Source organism: Polypterus senegalus, chromosome 4, assembly GCF_016835505.1.
Source record: "Polypterus senegalus isolate Bchr_013 chromosome 4, ASM1683550v1, whole genome shotgun sequence".
In the NCBI taxonomy this organism is placed as follows: domain Eukaryota; kingdom Metazoa; phylum Chordata; class Cladistia; order Polypteriformes; family Polypteridae; genus Polypterus; species Polypterus senegalus.
The window spans coordinates 233,875,244-233,894,261 of record NC_053157.1 but is presented as its reverse complement, the minus strand read 5'-3'; the positions used below and the strand labels follow the sequence as shown (position 1 = coordinate 233,894,261).

Sequence of the window (19,018 nt, the reverse complement as noted above, 5' to 3'; positions counted from 1 at the left end):
TCCATTTAACTGTATGGAGGTAAAGATTGATTGGGTGATTTTTGTGCACATTTCTACTTTAACTGTGGCACCACTGACCAAATATTCATTTATTACAGCAGATATTAGCTCTCATTTAATTTAACATAATACTGGCCTACACTACACTTCACAGTTAAATTTTACAGCTTTATATATAGAATGGCACATGTTGGGCACTCTAAATTGGTAAACATTCAGCTAAACTTTTTCAATTTATTATTTGCATGTTTCTTTGTGCCGGTCCCAAGCTTGGATAAACAGGGAGGGTTACGTCAGGAAGGGTATCTGGTGTAAAATTTTGCCAAATCCATATGCGGACAGATGATCCGCTGTGGCAACCCCTAACTGGAGCAACCGAAAGAAGAAGAAGATTTGCGAGGTCAGCTATTGTTAGGCATCACATACCTGAGGCTTCTGCTCTCCAATCAAACTCAATGAATTATGTATCTCACGCTCAGTCCCACCAACTAAAAAAGTGCCAGAGCAACCCCAGAAAACTTTGTAAAATGTTCTCAGTTACACCTTCTTTTATGAGTAATCACACCACTTACTTCTTCCTACACTCCTGGATGATGACTGATCTTCCGCTTCTCTTTCGATTCCCTCAGTGATTTTCCCTTCAAACTCCGATTTCACTTCCATGGAATTCTGCTGGGCAGCCAGTTGTCCTGTATTAGTGAACTGGGACTGAAAGCTGGAATGAGACGCTTCACAAATACCTTGCTTGAAAATGTACCCAGGGCTAACTGAGACATTTTCCAGATCCTCAACTTTAACTTCAACAATCTCCTCCTTACACTCCTCCTCTTTAAAAACTGAAATTCCCCCTTCACAAGCCTCTGATCTCACACATGCTTCGTCCCCTGCACCCCACTCACAGTCCTCTTGTTTAATGTGTGCCAGTCTTTCGTTCATGCCGCCATCTTTGTCTGAGGCCATTCCTCTGTGTAAAACTCTTCTCTTCTTATAGTCCTTTCTCATATGGATGGCCCTGGCCTGGAGACCATTGGACACCTCATTGCATGGATGTGTCAATTGGGAAGGTGGCTCCTTTTTATCTGCCAAAAAAATAAAAATGATATCATTAGTTCATAAAATGATCAAGAGTAACCTGAGTGCATTTCAGGGTTAACTTTCAGTTTTAACAAACAGGGGAAACTACACATTTTGTCTTAATGAGTTATTTGAAATTCTGTGAACCCTCCATGTTAGTCTAACAAGGTCTGAGCAGATTTGAAGTGAAAACGTACTTGATACGGAGACCAAGTCCAGCCAATTGAGATAAAGCCCTGAACAGGAAAAGGACAAATCTCTTTTTAAACCATTTTATACTAGCCTTTTATTTAAGAATGGTTCGAATATAACTGGGAAAGACCCAAAGCTGGAGTTGGCATAAATTATGGCTGCCATCTCAAAGGGACTCAGCCTGTGACATACTGAAATGGCACATCTCAATTACAGTGAAAACAGCAGAAAGGCAGACTGAAGAAAACACGCCCAGCAAAAACGTATATTGTGTCACACTTGACAGCAATTAAAAGTATTAAAAAAACAAAAAAAAACAAATGAAGACCACCATCTCTAGGCTTGGGAGGCTTTTCCATTTATCCACAGTGCCCCTTACACAAGATCACTCCTACTGTCACTCCTCTTCTTTTCCCTGTCTTTTACTTGCATGTTAATCCTGCACCCCAGCTTACCTCTCTACTCCTAAATCAAGATATTTCTGGAATGGGGAGGACTTTAATAATGTCTCACAGGTGTCACTTTCAGCCCAGCATAAAGATGACCTCTCTGAATCAGAGGCAACCCTGTTTTACACAACAGACACTTAAACTGAATGCCCACTGGCTGAATCTGATGTTGCCACACCCAGGAGTAATTGCTTAAAATCCATCCGCTATTCCCACAGGTTTATACCACTCACTCACACTTTATCAACCTCACATCTTCAGACAATGCTCTGAGATTGTTTTCTTCTACTCCACAATTTGTTCTCCAACATCCATAGCACGTGTGTATCCAATTCAATGGTGGCACTGCACTGACCGTTTATGTCCAAATGTATCCTGTCCTGAAGTGTGGCATTACGCTGGTGCCTCTCCATATTTGGTCCCTGCCATGCAGCCCCATGCTGCATGTGCCCAATGTGACTCTGCATTAAAATAAATAGCAGTCATAGTAGAGGAATGTTGCCAACGTTTGCAGCGTGTCACTATGATCTGTGAAGGTTATGTCGTTGTGTCTGATTTTACTCCTATGAGCAGAAACAAGACACAGCTGACAGAAAAGATGTGAGACAAGCTGGCTGAGGGTTAGGGTGGGAGATTCATGACAGATATCCCGGCAAGATAGTTGGCCTATTGGGTGCGGGACCAATTGAAGTACAAATTCCATGGGTCAGGGATTGTATTGATTAAAGCAGGCCAGACTCATTGTCTCTGTTGCAGAAGTGATTTCATTTTCCTCTGAAGCGTTTCCAACAGTGATAGCCACAACATGTAAATGCATTTGGGTCACTGCGTGTCAAGTCAACCAATGGCCCACACACTCCGGACTCAAAATTCCTGGAAAAATGACCAGGTGTACCAATGTCAGACAGAAGACTCCCTGTAAAATGAATTTGATGTACGATTAAAACTTTCCAAGATACAACCAGTTTACCGGGGGGAATTGGTGTTGATTTCTATCCGGTTTCAATTCTTCAGACTGAAGCTTGGGGGATTTCTGGAAAAATCGGTTGATTTGACATCAAATGACCCGTTTTCACTCCCCATGCAACAATTAAACCAGAACAGAAGACAACAGAAACATGAAGAGTTGCTGTCAGATATGGAGGGACAGCCAGCAGTGACACCTGTGTCAAGTCACCACACCATCTCCTATGTGACGCTGTCACAGCTTTGGCATCAAGCTGAAAGTTCTTCACGGGGTGGACTTAGGGGAGAAGGGTCCCCTGGGCTTGAAATATTGTCCGGAGCTCACCTATCTGTTCTGAGGGTGTTTATGACAGTTAGGCATATCACCTTCTTTATTCTCTTTCTCATCATGTCACCATGAGTCGTCCGTGGACCCTTTCGAACTACAGATTAGTACTATGGCTGCCGCATATACGAAATGAACATTAAAGGGGGGTCTTTGAGAAATCTACAAGTCATTGTGTGATGTGTGCAACATAATACAGCACGGGTCAAAATTAGGTTAACATTTCAATGGAGGAAACAATTTATTCACAAAAAATACTTCATATGTGCAAGATGACTTACAGGAATGTCTCAACCTGTGCGCCATCATGTTCAACACACGTACCATATGTGGCACATAAATCGTTTACAAAAATTGTTTCTAAGTGTATACATAGCAGTACCAGTAGTGTTAACACCATTTTGACTCATCCTGGTTTGAGATGAAGCCACAGCAGAGCAAGGAAGCGATTCTGCATCACCGCCGAGCCCACAACACTTTTCCACCATAGACAAAAATCACCCGGAGTGGCATATCATTGCAATCTGGCTGACGTACTCACCAAAGAACCCCCTCACCATTCCAAAAGAAAAGTCCCCCGACTTCCTTTTTAAATCCCCACCAGGCCACGGTGCCACACCCCCCCCCCTCTTTTTTCCTCTCAGTTTGATGAGTCCTTCATGATGCTCACCACCTCTCACGCCAGGTCCAAGTGTCTCACTGCTGCCAGGTTGCATCCCACCTGAGATGTTACAGTATGTCGAACATCATCCAAGTGGTCCTCTTTAAATAGATACGATTGACAGCCCTGCTGTGGTTCGATTCCGAATGATTTTAGCATTTTGCTACCACGTCCGAGAAATATCTTGCTCCGGCTGACTTAACAGCCTCTAGGAAAACAGCTAAAGAGTGTTTAAGGATTTCATAGGTGATCTGTTCCCTTCCACTTTCCTTCGGCAGGCTTGTCTGAGCACTCTGGTGGTCTTTTATATTGAGGCTTGGCTCTCGCTCGCCTAACCCTAAAAGAGGCCAACACAGTCCAGGATGGTTTCACAGGATGAATTAAAAATGCCTGGAGTAAGATTTTTAAATGGATTTACTATGGTGGCCACAGCAGCAAAAGCGCTAGCAAACCGGGTTACAATCAAATTATTGATAACCCAGGAGTAGCAGGGGCGGAGAACGACACTTCCCCACAAAACCCGGGATGTTTGCGCTAAACGCAATAGGCATACGGTGAGAAATAACAGGGCGCACTTATCTGCCAGATCCAATGTGTGGCCATATTCACGCTCTGGGCCAGAAACAGATCACGTCAGATTAAAAGCGTCGATTACATTAACAAAATCACTCGCAGGCGGCTTTCACTGCTAGTTCTGGCTTTAGTCTTCATTTTCATGAACCCCAATAAACTAACATGCCATTCAGTGATCGCTAACTGCTCTTCACCAGCAGTGTCAGGAAGTGTGGATGTCAGATGAGTAATGAGAGCTCAGGAATGACTCAAAAGCCAAAGACAGAGATGTTAGTAATATTATAACCAACGTTTAGCAAAACAATGGGCCAATTTTAAGAGAGAGACTTTTTTGCGGTTTTAACATGGTAATTTTTCATTTTGGGGATAGCATAGAATTTACACAAAATACAGAGCTGGGAGAGCACTTTTAAAACAATATGGGAACCGATTCTGTGCAACTTATATTAAGGGAGATCTAGCCAGTCAAAGTCATAAATCCAAAATACGTTCAATCCTCATTACTCTAAATCTCACTTAATTTTGATCCAAGACGGGTGCAATTTCAGTTCCATGGGTAACTCACAAACAAGCAGGCCAAGTGTTGTTACAATCTGTGATAATGAAGGCGACGACGAAGAAGGATGATGAAGAAGGACAACGACGACGATGATGATGGATGATGAAGAAGAAAGACGACTGTGGTAATGACGGAACACGACAAAGAAGCACAAAGATGATGATGATGAAGGATGATGATAAAGAACGACAAAGACGATGACGAAGGAGTACAACAATGATGAAGACAACAACAGTGAAGAAGGATGACAAAGAAGAAAGATAACGACGATAGCGATGAAGAACGATGACAACAACGAAGATGAAGCACAAAGCAGATGGACAAAGAAGAAAAAGCACAACAATGATGATGGAAAATGAAATACAACAACAAAGAAAGATGATGAAGAAGAAGGACGACGACGAAGACAAAGAAGAATTAACATTCTATAGTGTTTTCCTCACTACTGAAAATGCTCGTCAAGTGGGGAGGACCCGGGAAGCGAATCCACAACCTCTTTATTGCAAAGCACCAGTGCTGAGCTGACAAGGAATTACCCCTGGGATGGAGGCACACGTGACATAGGAAGACATCCTACGATTTTTAAACACATTTTGGACCAATCTTATAATTCCAGTATTCATTTTGTAAGAAGAAACATCGGGGGCTCACATTTCTATGGCAAAGGACCGGCCCTGGAAACAAGTGTCCTCTCCAGTATGAAAGGGCCAAGGGGTACAGTAAGCACCACGAGCATGAAAAAGGCGCTATATAAAAAATGTATTGTTATTATAGTAGATAAGAAAGCAATATGCAAGATTCCCTACAGCCTTTTAAAAGAAATTGTCCACTCCAGCGTAAATGGATAAAGGGGATCAGCAGATAAAAAAAATGCTATACTGTAGAAGACCTCCTATACATACAGTAATTATTATACACTTGATTAGTGTTAATCAGGCCCGTCTTAATGTATGAGCACCAGCTGGGGGCCCTCAAAGTTACTGATGCCACAGTAAGTTTTCTTTAGTTTTGCTATCAAAGCAGGGGTCCCAGTGCACTACTTTGCCCAGGGGACTTGCAATGCTGTTAAGACAGGATAATACCATGAGCAACTGTTCCTTCAGGGAGCTTCATAAAATAATAATTCTAGCTGGAAAATGCCCCCTTTTAAAGTAGGCAGAACTTAAGGGTGTAATCACTTAGAGACAGCGGAGTCCCCCATTGAGCTTTTCCTGTGACAATGTTATATCTATTATAGAAAAAAAAAAATTTGGGTCGAGACATGATCATCTCGGGGAGACACTTTGAAGTCCCGCGAGAGTACGTGAACGTCACACCCTACTTACAATTTCTTTTTAAATTATCATTGCAACATGTCCCAATTCCCCCCCTTCACAACGCGAGCGGCAGAGACGCGAAGTGCGCCCCCGGAGAGAGAGGTGGGCGAGCGAAGCGAGTAGGGGGCAAAGCCCCCTAGTGTGCGTGTGTGTATATATTTTATATATAAACATACATTACACTAACAAAAAAAAAAAAAAAACTGCCCAAACAAATGAGTTCCAAGCAAACAAAGCAAGAACAGTAATTTAAGGTTGCTAGTAGAACAAGGAGTTAATGTCTGAGAGCAAAGTAATTTTTCTGTTTTGTATCAATTTTGAGTGTGTGTACTTATAACACCAGTTGTCAGTTGTTGTGTCTTTGCTTTTATTATTATTTTTTTTGTAATATTGTCTTATGTTTTGTACTTCCCAGCTGCTAATAAAACTCCTTATGGGATAATAAAAACCTTCCATACCTAAAGGTGCCACGTATAGAGTAAACGCTTATTTTAGTGATCTGTCTTTCCAATGCCTTTGCACAGAGATCTTCGGTTTTAAGTAATGAATAATCTATTATCATTCATAATAATACAATTCCGTGACATTTTCGAAAATCATATTTATGTTTATTAAGGAGATCTTGTTACAATTTTTAATTTACATAGTACGCGACCCAAAGTGGTGGAAGATTCGGCTAAAAAGTGGCATTTTCGATACGGTTGTAACAACGCTTTCTTTCCGCCGTCAGCTTACTAAAACGACAGTACACACCTGCAGCCTCAAGACATCGCTGTGCTGGAGGAAACGGTAAGGATGCGGCCGCGCGTGCACGAAGCGGGCAGGCAGGGCGGCATTTTTCACGGAGCATGCGTGAAATCAAAACCACGAGAGACGGCGAGCAAAGAGATCTGTTAACAATCACACTGTTGTGTGCCTGCGCTAACTGATATTGGGTACTCATTTCCACGAGGAACCGATTATCTTTAAAACAACCCTCGGCATTACAACTCAAGTCGTACTATTCCATCCTGTATTCTCTCCACGTCTCCGTCTCCCCCTCCCCCAACTCGATGCTCTCGTTCTTACCGATACGCTCCTTTTCGCAACTCTTTTTTTTTCCTTTCCTCCGATTCCTCTTTTTCTTCTGTTAGCCTTTGTCCCAGTAGTGTACGCACGTGCCCCGTCTAGCAGCCCGCCGGCGCAATCAAACAAAGAGAAACGAAACGCGTCGTCAGAGAAAGCTACTCGGTGGAAAAAAGTGATGCCAATCGAGCCAACACTGCCATCTACTGGACAGTGGGAGGATTATTCAAAGACGTTGCGGATTTCTCTATTACATGGCAATTGTGTGTAGCAGATCTTCTTGTGCTCAGATGGGCTCTTCATTTTGTTGCATTTCTCAGTATTTCCAGATTCAACAGAGCAGGGCAAGACATAACCCTTTAGAAGAGTGCACTTTTAATAAATTCACCATAGACATTTGCTCTTCAGTTCCCAAATGGAATTGTGTCAGTGTTGTGTGAAATCTGATTGTTAAACCTCTGCTGCTTGTTTCAAATAAAGAAACACCTTTTTATCAGCACCTCGTAAATCGCTTTGAGAAGCACTCGAGTCCATCCTCTTGATGAAAGCTTTGAGTCTTTCCCACATTTGTTTGGAGAAAACCTTAAGACAATGGAACTCAGATATGAAGGCACTACCTCTCAAAACTCCATTTTCTTTTCCGATTTTATTTCCAGTTACATTCTAACTGATAATCAGCCAGCCAATCAGGTCTATGACCGATGGACCCCCAGAGCCACGCCCATTAAGGTTAGGGGTGTCAAGTTGAGGGATCTCAGATGCTGCAGGCTTTCCTAATTCCTCACCTCTTACTGCTGTTTACGGGATCTGCTTCTTTTGCCTTCATTGATTTTAATTGTTAGAGTGCTTGTTTTCTAATAAAACATTCCAAGACAGCATGGGGGCTCTCAAATTCAGATCCAGCGAGCTACTGTTTTAGCTCCCACTAATTTCTCAACTGGGATGCCAATTCCAAGTTTTCAGTCTCCAAATTCAGATCTGATCAAGACTACTGGGAAACAAATGTTTTGTATTGTGGAACAGACAAGGGTGTAAATAGAATCAAGTTATCTGGTTTTCTGTTAACTTAATTTGCATCTCATTATTCTTTTGGGGCAAAAAAGACCTAATGATGGGTTCTGAATTTTCAAAAGCGAAAGCAACAATAATGAGGGTAGCAGAACCTGAAGCTGTCATTGTTTTCTGATTAATGAAGCACCTGGGCATTTAGGGGTCTCAGTGTGCCACAGTTTGTTTCTGGGTCACAAAGCAATGCTTCATTTGCTTGTAATGTGTCCAAATACATGAAACAGAAACAAAGGCAAAAGTGAAATGCCAAGGTGCACTGCAGGAAGGACGGACACCAGCAGCCATTAATGGCCCTCCATGGGACTGTTTAGGAAATAATACACACACACACACAATATATATATATATATATATATATATATATATATATATATATATATATATATATATACACACACACACACAGTGCATCCGGAAAGTATTCACAGCGCATCATTTTTTCCACATTTTGTTATGTTTCAGCCTTATTCCAAAATGGATTAAATTCATTTTTTTCCTCTGAATTCTACACACAACACCCCATAATGACAACGTGAAGAAAGTTTACTTGAGGTTTTTGCAAATTTATTAAAAATAAAAAAACTGAGACAGCACCTGTACATAAGTGTTCACAGCCTTTGCCATGAAGCTCCAAATTGAGCTCAGGTTCATCCTGTTTCCCCTGATCATCCTTGAGATGTGTCTGCAGCTTCATTGGAGTCCACCTGTGGTAAATTCAGTTGATGTGACATGATTTGGAAAGGCACACACCTGTCTATAGAAGGTCCCACAGTTGACAGTTCATGTCAGAGCGCAAACCAAGCATGAAGTCAAAGGAATTGTCTGTAGACCGCCGAGAAAGGATTGTCTGGAGGCACAAATCTGAGGAAGGTTACAGAAACATTTCTGCTGCTTTGAAGGTTCCAATGAGCACAGTGGCCTCCATCATCCGTAAGTGGAAGAAGTTCGAAACCACCAGGACTCTTCCTAGAGCTGGCTGGCCATCTAAACTGAGCGATCGGGGGAGAAGGGCCTTAGTCAGGGAGGTGACCAAGAACCCGATGGTCACTCTGTTAGAGCTCCAGAGGTCCTCTGTGGAGAGAGGAGAACCTTCCAGAAGGACAACCATCTCTGCAGCAATCCACCAATCAGGCCTGTATGGTAGAGCGGCCAGACGGAAGCCACTCCTTAGTAAAAGGCACATGGCAGCCCACCTGGAGTTTGCCAAAAGGCACCTGAAGGACTTTCAGACCATGAGAAACAAAATTCTCTGGTCTGAGGAGACAAAGATTGAACTCTTTGATGTGAATGCCAGGTTTCACGTTTGGAGGAAACCAGGCACCGCTCATCACCAGGCCAATACCATCCCTACAGTGAAGCATGGTGGTGGCAGCATCATGCTGTGGGGATGAAACTGGGAGACTAGTCAGGATAAAGGGAAAGATGACTGCAGCAATGTACAGAGACATCCTGGATGAAAACCTGCTCCAGAGCGCTCGTGACCTCAGACTGGGGCGACGGTTCATCTTTCAGCAGGACAACGACCCTAAGCACACAGCCAAGATATCAAAGGAGTGGCTTCAGGACAACTCTGTGAATGTCCTTGAGTGGCCCAGACTTGAATCCGATTGAACATCTCTGGAGAGATCTTAAAATGGCTGTGCACCGACGCTTCCCATCCAACCTGATGGAGCTTGAGAGGTGCTGCAAAGAGGAATGGGCCAAACTGGCCAAGGATAGGTGTGCCAAGCTTGTGGCATCATATTCAAAAAGACTTGAGGCTGGAATTGCTGCTAAAGGTGCATCGACAAAGTATTGAGCAAAGGCTGGGAATACTTATGGACATGGGATTTCTCAGTTTTTTTATTTTAATAAATTTACAAAAACCTCAAGTAAACTTTCTTTACGTTGTCATTATGGGGTGTTGTGTGTAGAATTCAGAGGAAAAAAATGAATTTAATCCATTTTGGAATAAGGCTGTAACATAACAAAATGTGGAAAAAGTGATGCGCTGTGAATACTTTCCAGATGCACTGTATATGCATACATACAGTCATGGCTGAAATTGTTGGCACCCCTGGAATTTTCCCAGGAAATGCACCATTTCTCCCAGAAAATTGTTGCAATTCCAAATGTTTTGGTATACACACATTTATTTCCTTTATGTGCATTTGAACAACACACAAAAAAAAAACAGAGAAAAAAAGCCAAATCTGACATCATGTCACACAGAACCTCAAGAATGGGCCAGATAAAATTATTGGCACCTTTCCAAATTGTGGGTAAATCATTTTATTTCAAGCATATGATGCTCGCTTGAACTCGCCTGTGGCCAGAAACAGGTGTTGGCAATATAGCAATCACACCTGAAGCCAGTTAAAATGGAGACAAGTTGACTCAGCCTTTCTGTTGTGTGTCTGAGTGGGCCACACTAAGCATGGAGAACAGAAAGAAGAGCAGAGAATTGTCTGAGGACTTGAGAACAAAAATTGTGGAAAAATCTCAACCACCTCAAGGCTACAAGTCCATCTCCAGAGACCTTCATTTTCCTTTGTCCGCTGTGCGCAACATAATCAAGAAGTTCACAACACATGGCACTGTAGCTAATCTCCCTGGACGTGGACGGATGAGAAAAATTGATAAAAGACTGCAACGAAGGACAGTATGAATGGTGGATAAACAGCCCAATCAACTTCAAACCATATTCAAGCTGTTCTGCAGACTCAGGATGCGACAGTGTCAGCTCAAACTATTTGTCGACATCTGAACGAAATGAAACACTATGGCAGGAGGGCCAGGAGGAGCCCACTGCTGACACAGAAACTTGACCACGAGTCATAGCAAGGTTTGGGGCAGCCACCCATATAATTGGTATCCTGGCTGCAAAATCGTAAAACTGTTACACAGCACCAATGTGCAGAAAACCGAGTCCAAAACAGAACTGAGGGAATAGGGAAAAAGTGGAGGCTTTTAAAGAGGAAGACAGGAAGTCGGATCAAAGGGGTCTGGCTCATGAAGGTTTTCAGCCATTGGTTCAAGCCTGGACATGACATTACAGGGGCCGGAGCCGGAAAGGTCTTTCTTAATAGGCTCAGACCTGGAAGTGATGCCAGGAGGGTCAGGTGGAATCTCCTGTGATTGGTCTGCAGGAAAGGGAGAAAAAGAGTCAGTGCCTGCCACATCCTGGCCTGATTCAGAACTGCCCTTACTCAAGCACTGCCTCCCATGTGCACATGTGTGACATATATATATATATATATATATTGTCACAAAACGAGACAAAGACAGAAAAAGGTTTGGGGCAGCCACCCATGTAATTTGGTATCCTGGCTGCAACGTTGTTTTCTTTTCAAATACCAGCACTGAAGTGCTTACAACAGAGTCCAAAACAAGACTGTCAGGGAAGGGAAAAGGGAAGGCTTTTAAAGGGGGAGGCAGGAAGTGAGGTCATAGGGATTGGGCACGTGTTCATCTTTTATTGGATTAGTCCCGGATGTGACATCAGGGGGGCCGGAGCTGGCAAGGTCTGTCTCCATTGGCTCGGTCCCAGAAGTGACGTCCAGAGAGACAGGTGGAACTTCCCGGGTTAGGTCTACAGGGAAGTGAGAAAGAGAGTTAGTGCGCTCTGCCACATCCCGGCATGGCTCAGAACTGCCTTCACTCGAGCCCTTTAGCTGCCTCCCATGCGTGTGTGACAATATATATATATATATATATATATATATATATATATATATATATATATATATATATATATATATATATATACTGCTCAAAAGAATTAAAGGAACACTTTTAATCAGAGTATAGCATAAAGCCAATGAAACTTATTGGATATTAATCTGGTCAGTTAAGTAGCAGAGGGGGTTGTTAATCAGTTTCAGCTGCTGTGGTGTTAATGAAATTAACAACAGATGCACTAGAGGGGCAACAATGAGATGACCCCCAAAACAGGAATGAAGGGTTTAACAGGTGGAGGCCCTCCTCATCTTTTCTGACTGTTTCTTCACTAGTTTCACATTTGGCTACAGTCAGTGTCACTACTGGTAGCATGAGGCGATACCTGGACCCTACAGAGGTTGCACAGGTAGTCCAACTTCTCCAGGATGGCACATCAATACGTGTCATTGCCAGAAGGTTTGCTGTGTCTCCCTGCACAGTCTCAAGGGCATGGAGGAGATTCTAGGAGACAAGCAGTTACTCTAGGAGAGCTGGAGAGGGCCATAGAAGGTCCATAACCCATCAGCAGGACCAGTATCTGCTCCTTTGGGCAAGGAGGAACAGGATGAGCACTGCCAGAGCCCTACAAAATGACCTCCAGCAGGCCACTGGTGTGAATGTCTCTGACCAAACAACCAGAAAGACTTCATGAGGGTGACCCAAGGGCCCCATGTCCTCTAATGGGCCCTGAGCTCACTGCCCAGCAGCATGCAGCTCGATTGGCATTCGCCATAGAATACCAGAATTGGCAGATGCACCACTGGTGCCCTTTGCTTTTTACAGATGAGAGCAGGTTCACCCTGAGCACATTACAGAAGTGAAAGGGTCTGGAGAAGCCATGGAGAACATTATGCTGCCTGTAACATCATTCAGCAGTTTGGTGGTGGGTTAATGATTGTCTGGGGAGGCATATCCATGGAGGGTCACACAGACCGCTACAGGCTTGACAAAGGCACCTTGGCTGCCATTAGGTATCAGGATGAAATCCTTGGACCCATTGTCAGACCCTATGCTGGTACAATGGCTCCTGGTGCACGACAATTCCTGGCCTCATGTGGTGAGAGTATGCAGGCAGTTCCTGGAGGATGAAGGAATTGATACCATTGACTGGCCACCACACTTTCCTGACCTAAATCCAATAGAACACCTCTGGGACATTATGTTTTGGTCCATCCAATGCCACCAGGTTGCACCTCAGACTGTCCAGGAGCTCAGTGATGCCCTGGTCCAGATCTGGGAGGAGATCCCCCACAACACCATCTGTCATCTCATTAGAAGCATGCACCGATGTTGTCAGGCATGTATACAAGAACACAGGGGCCATACAAAGTGCTGCGTACAATTTCGAGTTGCTGCAATTAAATTTGGGCAAAATGGACTAGCCTGCCACATCATTTTTTCACTCTGATTTTTGGGGCGTCTTTGAATTCAGGGCTCTGTAGGTTGATCATTTTCATTTCCATCAAACGATGTGGCATCCTTTCGTTCCTAACACATTACCCAGTCTATATCAGTATAGATATCCAGGAGGATTTCTTTTTCCCATTGAGATCTGATGTGTTTTCAAAGTGTTCCTTTAATTTTTTTGAGCAGTATATAAAGCGCCTTTCTCATGCTCAAGGCACAGAATCTCATTAAGAAACAGCAGGTAGATGTAACAGTAGAATCGAATGTGTCATCAATAGAACACCAAAATAGATAGATACAGGATATACAAAGGTATTAAATAGAATTAAAGAGAATGCACCCGAGTGAAATGCTAAATTCAGTACTAAAAGGAATTCCTAGTAGATACCATCACTTCTGATATAACACACACAAGTTATACTGAGATCCTGGACAGAGAGAGGAAAGCTGAAAGAGGAGGCAGAATGTCAGGTGAAGTTTGATGTCTTCCTAAACAGATGAGTTTTAATTTGCTTTTTAAAGGAGTGAATGGAGTCAGCTGCCCTCATTAATTTCGGGAGGTCATTCCAAAGTATGGGCACTGAAGTCCCCACACTCACCCATCGAGTGCAGCGGAGGGTGGGGCACAGAATCAGAGGACCTTAGTGGGTGACCAGGAGCAGAGTGATGGAACAGGTCACTGATGTAAGTCCAATGTGAGTCCACTTGAATAAGCTATTAATAGAATTGTCTGTTCAATTCAGGGAGCCAGTGGAGGCGAAGCAGGATGGCTGTGATGTGCCCTCTATTGCTGTTCCATGTCAAGACTCCTGCAGCAGAGTTATGAATCAGCGGGAGCTGTGACAGGAGATTTGAAGGGGCACTTGCATGCCAGTAGGGAGTAGAGACCCAGACAAAGTTCTCTTGTTGGAGACGACTTATGGAGAACTTGCACCTCCTCCTGTCATCTTCAGTAGTTCCCTTCACTATAACAATCTTCTTTTCCCAGTCACACCTGCCATAGTGGTTAGCACTGCTCCTTTTATGTTGTCTCTGTGGTGTTATGGGTCCACAGCTCGTGGAGAAAAGGCCATTGATTTTAAATAAATAATCATCGCACCCGAGGCGGCTTCGTGAGGGGGGCGTTGTTGTAGCGAGCCGCGGGGCAGTCGTCGATGTGGGCGTTTCTCACCGTGTGCACAGGTGAGGAACTGCCCACATTCGTGATTGCTCCCGTGGCTAATGCTGCAGCTGTGATGGCCCCTCACGTTTTTAAAAGAAGCGCAGGTCGGTGAGAGAGAGAGAATCGATTGGAGAGAAAAGAAATGTTCGGGAATAGAGAAAGAAACGATCGGAGAAAGGAAAGGAGAGGACGGAGGTTACCGGGAGCAGGAGCGGAAGCAGGTCGGTGAGAGGGAGAGAGCCGCGAAGAGCGAGCGGACGTGCGAGCGAATGAGCGCTCGTGGACAGCTGCATGGAAGCTGGGTGTTAGGCCGACACCCACGTGTTTGTGTAGATGTCGCTCCCGCTGAGCGAGCAGGTAGCGGGAGTGACCAAGGTGAAAGCGACGAGCCGCAGAAGGCCGCAGAAAGGCAGCGGAAGTCGGGAGGCTTGGAGTGGCAGTCCTTGGTGTGAGCGTCCTGGAGACCAAGGAGTCCAAGTCTCGAGGCTGGGATGAGAGCCAAACCGAAGCCAGGGATCGGGAGGTCTCCAGTCTTGCGTGTGTTTGAGGAGGGCAGCTGTAGAGAGCGTCTTGCCTGCTGCTTGGCCCATACGGGATAAGCAGGTGAGACGCTAACAGAAGAGCACCAGATTTGTTTGTTGGGTTTTAAGACTGCTTCCTAAAAAGATTTTAACCTCTCGTTTTTAAGGATTGTTTTTTTCTATTTATTGGTTTTACTCCACGTTCTTTTTATGGATTATTTATTTAATGAATTGTGAAGACCTGCACTATTTATGAACACTGTTTTTGTTGACTGTTTTAATAAAAGCACTTTTGTACTTTCAACCTTCCCCTTGCTCAGATGCTCAATTTGCCTCCATTGACTGGCTCACTCGGTTTCATTATCGACGGTGTTGGGTTCAAGGGTTCCCAAACAGCCATGGGAGCGTGGAGCCAGAACCCACATCGTCACAGTCTCCCACCATCACTAATGGCTCCATGCCCTCTGAAGAGTCTGCCTGGCGTGGGTCTCCACATCTCAGTGTTCTGCCTGTGATAGAAAAATGGCAGGATCTCTGAAGCCAGGGTCCTGGAGAGGAAACATAGGTGTAGCTGTGTCTTTTCCAGGTTCCCAAAATCGAGCAGCTACCGAGTTGGCAAGGTAAGATCCAACGTGAGTCAAACATGCAACAAAAGAAGTTGGTTTTAAAAGTTTAGTGAAGATTTAATGATACAAAGCACAAAAAATCAGAAATAAAAGTTATTACACATGCAGAATAAAAGGCTAAAGAGGTTTCTTCTCTGTTTCATTACAATCTTAGCTTTCTCCTGTTTAACTTCAGTTACTTCCAATACTTAAAAAGTGTGTTGTTTCTCTATGGCAAACTTATAGGCGTCACTTAACACATTCAGCACGTTCTGTTTGGAAATGGTTTGCCCTCCAAGCCTTACCAACAGCAAGGCAGATCATAAACTGAACTAGTGAACAGTCTGAGGACAAGAAACTAGAATATTCCATTTATAATTTAACTTATGGATAATAGAACCTCCATGCACTAACACAGGGGTCGGCAGCCAAGCCTGGCAAGCAACGATTTTTAATGATATTCTGATTGAATTGGAATATAGTAAAATATATTTTAGTTACAGCGCCTATGTTTTGCGTATGCGACTCGCATGTTAATGGAAACCATGTGTTCAGCGCATACCGTGGTACGTTAAAACAAACCTCTTGCTATTGTAGTTGAATTACAGAGCATGAGTTCGCTCCACATCCCACCTACGTTGTGCGCATGCGACTCGCATGTAAAGGTAAACCATGTGTTCAGTGCAGGTCATGGTACGTTAAAACAAACCTCTTGTTGTTATTAAGTATTATGCTGCTCTAAAATTGCTCATTAAAGACAAAAACTATTTGTTCACTCTTTTCAAGGCTCTAGGATGAATAAATACGGATTTGTAAAAGAAAAGGAGAGTGCTGTGTGTGCGCTATGCTGTGAAAGTGTCATGTGTCCTACGTCAAGTGTACAAAGACATTGTCAAACTAAACATCAGTCCACGTTTAAAAACTCTGATGAGAAAAGTGAAGCTAAGAAGAGGGCTGTTTTTGGCTTTAAGAAACAAATTATTTATTTTAGTCAAATAATTGAAATCAAAAATAAAGCCACCGAATGTAGTTATTAAACAAATGACAAAACATTCTTCTCACATATGATCCTATCTATTTTAAAATATTGAATGACCAATAATATAAGATCCGGTTACATCATAACACAATCAATTTTCATACTATAACAAAATTGATTGAATTATGTCGGCACACAGAATAACATTGGCTCGGCACGACACCGCTGTAAGGTTGCCGACCTTCTGCATTATATATTGGCAAACGTTTTAACATAACTAAGAAATTGTATCCCAATCCGGGTGGTTCGTCATGTGGTGGGTGCGGCAACGCTCTATAATCAACGCACGCTCCCAGCCTCTCTAGGAAAATACTTCTATCAATTTAACATAACCTAACTAACAAACAAATGACTCTTTTACAATAGGCAATACACACGCTGAATATTTATCAATCAGAAATCGTGCAACTGAAGTTTCAAATTGTAATCTGAACACAGAGCAAAGAAACACGGACCAGAACAACCAAACAGCAAAGAAAAAAATATTAAAAAGCGCTAACACGTTTAAATGTAACCACAACACCGACCTATATATGGAAATGTCCTGCTGATGTCACTTCCTGTGTCACGCCCACTACCCAAGGGACCTTGCTGCATAGCAAGGGTTCACTAAAGAGACGATACCCGAATGCCGTCATTGAAAAATAACGCAAGAATATTTAAACCTCCTGTAAAAAGAACTCAAAATCACAAACAGAACTTTTAGATTCGGCACCCTAAAAACAATCCTAAAGAGACACAGAAAGACTCAGTAAAATGTGTAGGCAATCACTGAATCTGCCTTTCAATCCCGTTAGGCCGGTATGCTAATTTTACCAGCGCATTGCAAGTTCGTTTAAAACTTCTTGGGGTGTTTATTCAATCTTTAAAAACTGATGGTAAAACGGTGTTTAAAATGTTATTTTTCAGATAGGCTTCAACTTTAACTTCGATTATTTTCAAAAGTTAAATTATTCTGGTCACCTGGACATCCATTTCTGCATGAAAATAAAATGTTTTGCCGCTTATTTAAGCGGCTCCCTCAGTTCTTGGTGTCAATGGCTTATTTCCGACTATTTAAGTTTTTTTTTTGTTTGTTTTTTAAACTACCGACTACATTATTCTGTCTCTTCACCAGAGCCAATGCGAACAAGAGCCCAAGTTCGGACTGGATGGATGTTCGTTTGAGCCCAGTGTCATTCTCCCAAATACACACATGTTTGTCACCTGAAAGAAACAGCATGGATGCTTTTGAATGGAAAAAAAAAACTGTAAACGAGAAGAGAATGTCTTTTATTGTCACTATACACATGTACAATGAGATTAAAAGCAGCTCCTTCAGTGCAGACATATATGTAGAACACAACAAGTAAATAAACAAATAAACACCTGGAATATGCACACAATATGCATTTGTTCTAAAGAAATAATAATAATAATAATAATAAAAAATCACTATTCATTTTGAAAGTTGTGTTTGAACTGTGCAAAACCACCCGTGTTTGCTTGTTAGCTCTTCCTTAAAAACAGCTTTCATGTGTAACAGCGAGTCTGTTCCCAAAGGTGTCCGAGTGCCATCGCTTTAAGCCGTCACTGTCACTCAAATTAAGCCAAGACGCCAATGACTCAAATACACACAACGTGTTACTTCTAGTCTGACGTCTGTGGATGTAACCGACACTACTGGTCTGTTTGAATTTAATAAGTTAGGCCTATCAGTCTATGTTACCCATCTGTGGTGGTCTGGGTTGGCTCCACACTCCAAGGTCGCTTTTGGGAGTCACTTGAACTCGGTCGATATGGAAAAGCCGAGCAAATGAGGACATGCGCAGTCAGAAAGGATTGGGTGCAAAATGCTGATGTGTTTTTATCAAAACAAACAAAAAAAAAAAATGCCCAAAGTGCAGTGCTTGAAAGGTAGTTAATAAATATTCCGATATAAAACCAATTAGTGCCAGAAAATGGCATAAAGCCCAAATAAATAATCCATTAAAATGAGATCAAAACCCAAGACAGGAAACAGTTGTAAAAACTCACAATCCCAGGTGCATCCTTCTAACAACTTGACGTCTCCTCTGCTTAGGCAGCCTGCAAATAAAGGAGACTGCGTGGCACCGCCAACTTTTTAACTGGGCTCGGGGCCGCGGGCCTCTGTTGCCGTCACAGCCCACTGGATGCTTGGTTTCCCGCTGCTGCACTCCCCCGGCTTACGCGAAGCCTCCGAGCAGCGGATCTCTCCATCTTCCTCGTGATGCTCAGCCGAACTGACCCTCTTCAGTCCTCTCGAGCATCGACCATACGCTGCTTCTTTGGCGTATTCTGATCTGTCTTTGCGTTTTGTGTTTTCTGATTTGTTTT

The 19,018-nt window shown here is 43.1% G+C and overlaps 1 protein-coding gene across 2 annotated transcripts in view; it reads right to left on the bottom strand.

The window, feature by feature from the left end:
• Positions 1-19,018, bottom strand: part of LOC120528158 (zinc finger protein 665-like) — a 72,850-nt gene that overhangs the window by 20,555 nt on the left and 33,277 nt on the right. Inside the window, exons 1-2 of one of the 2 annotated variants that reach the window (XM_039752231.1) lie at positions 7,184-7,332; positions 573-1,079 (exon numbers count right to left, since the gene is read on the bottom strand). The exons of the other annotated variant lie outside the window; for it this stretch is intronic. Coding sequence (XP_039608165.1) covers positions 573-1,002 — 430 coding nt within the window. The 5' untranslated portion in view covers positions 1,003-1,079; positions 7,184-7,332. Of the gene's footprint in view, positions 1-572; positions 1,080-7,183; positions 7,333-19,018 lie in introns of those variants that run through there. 2 annotated transcript variants of the gene reach the window in all.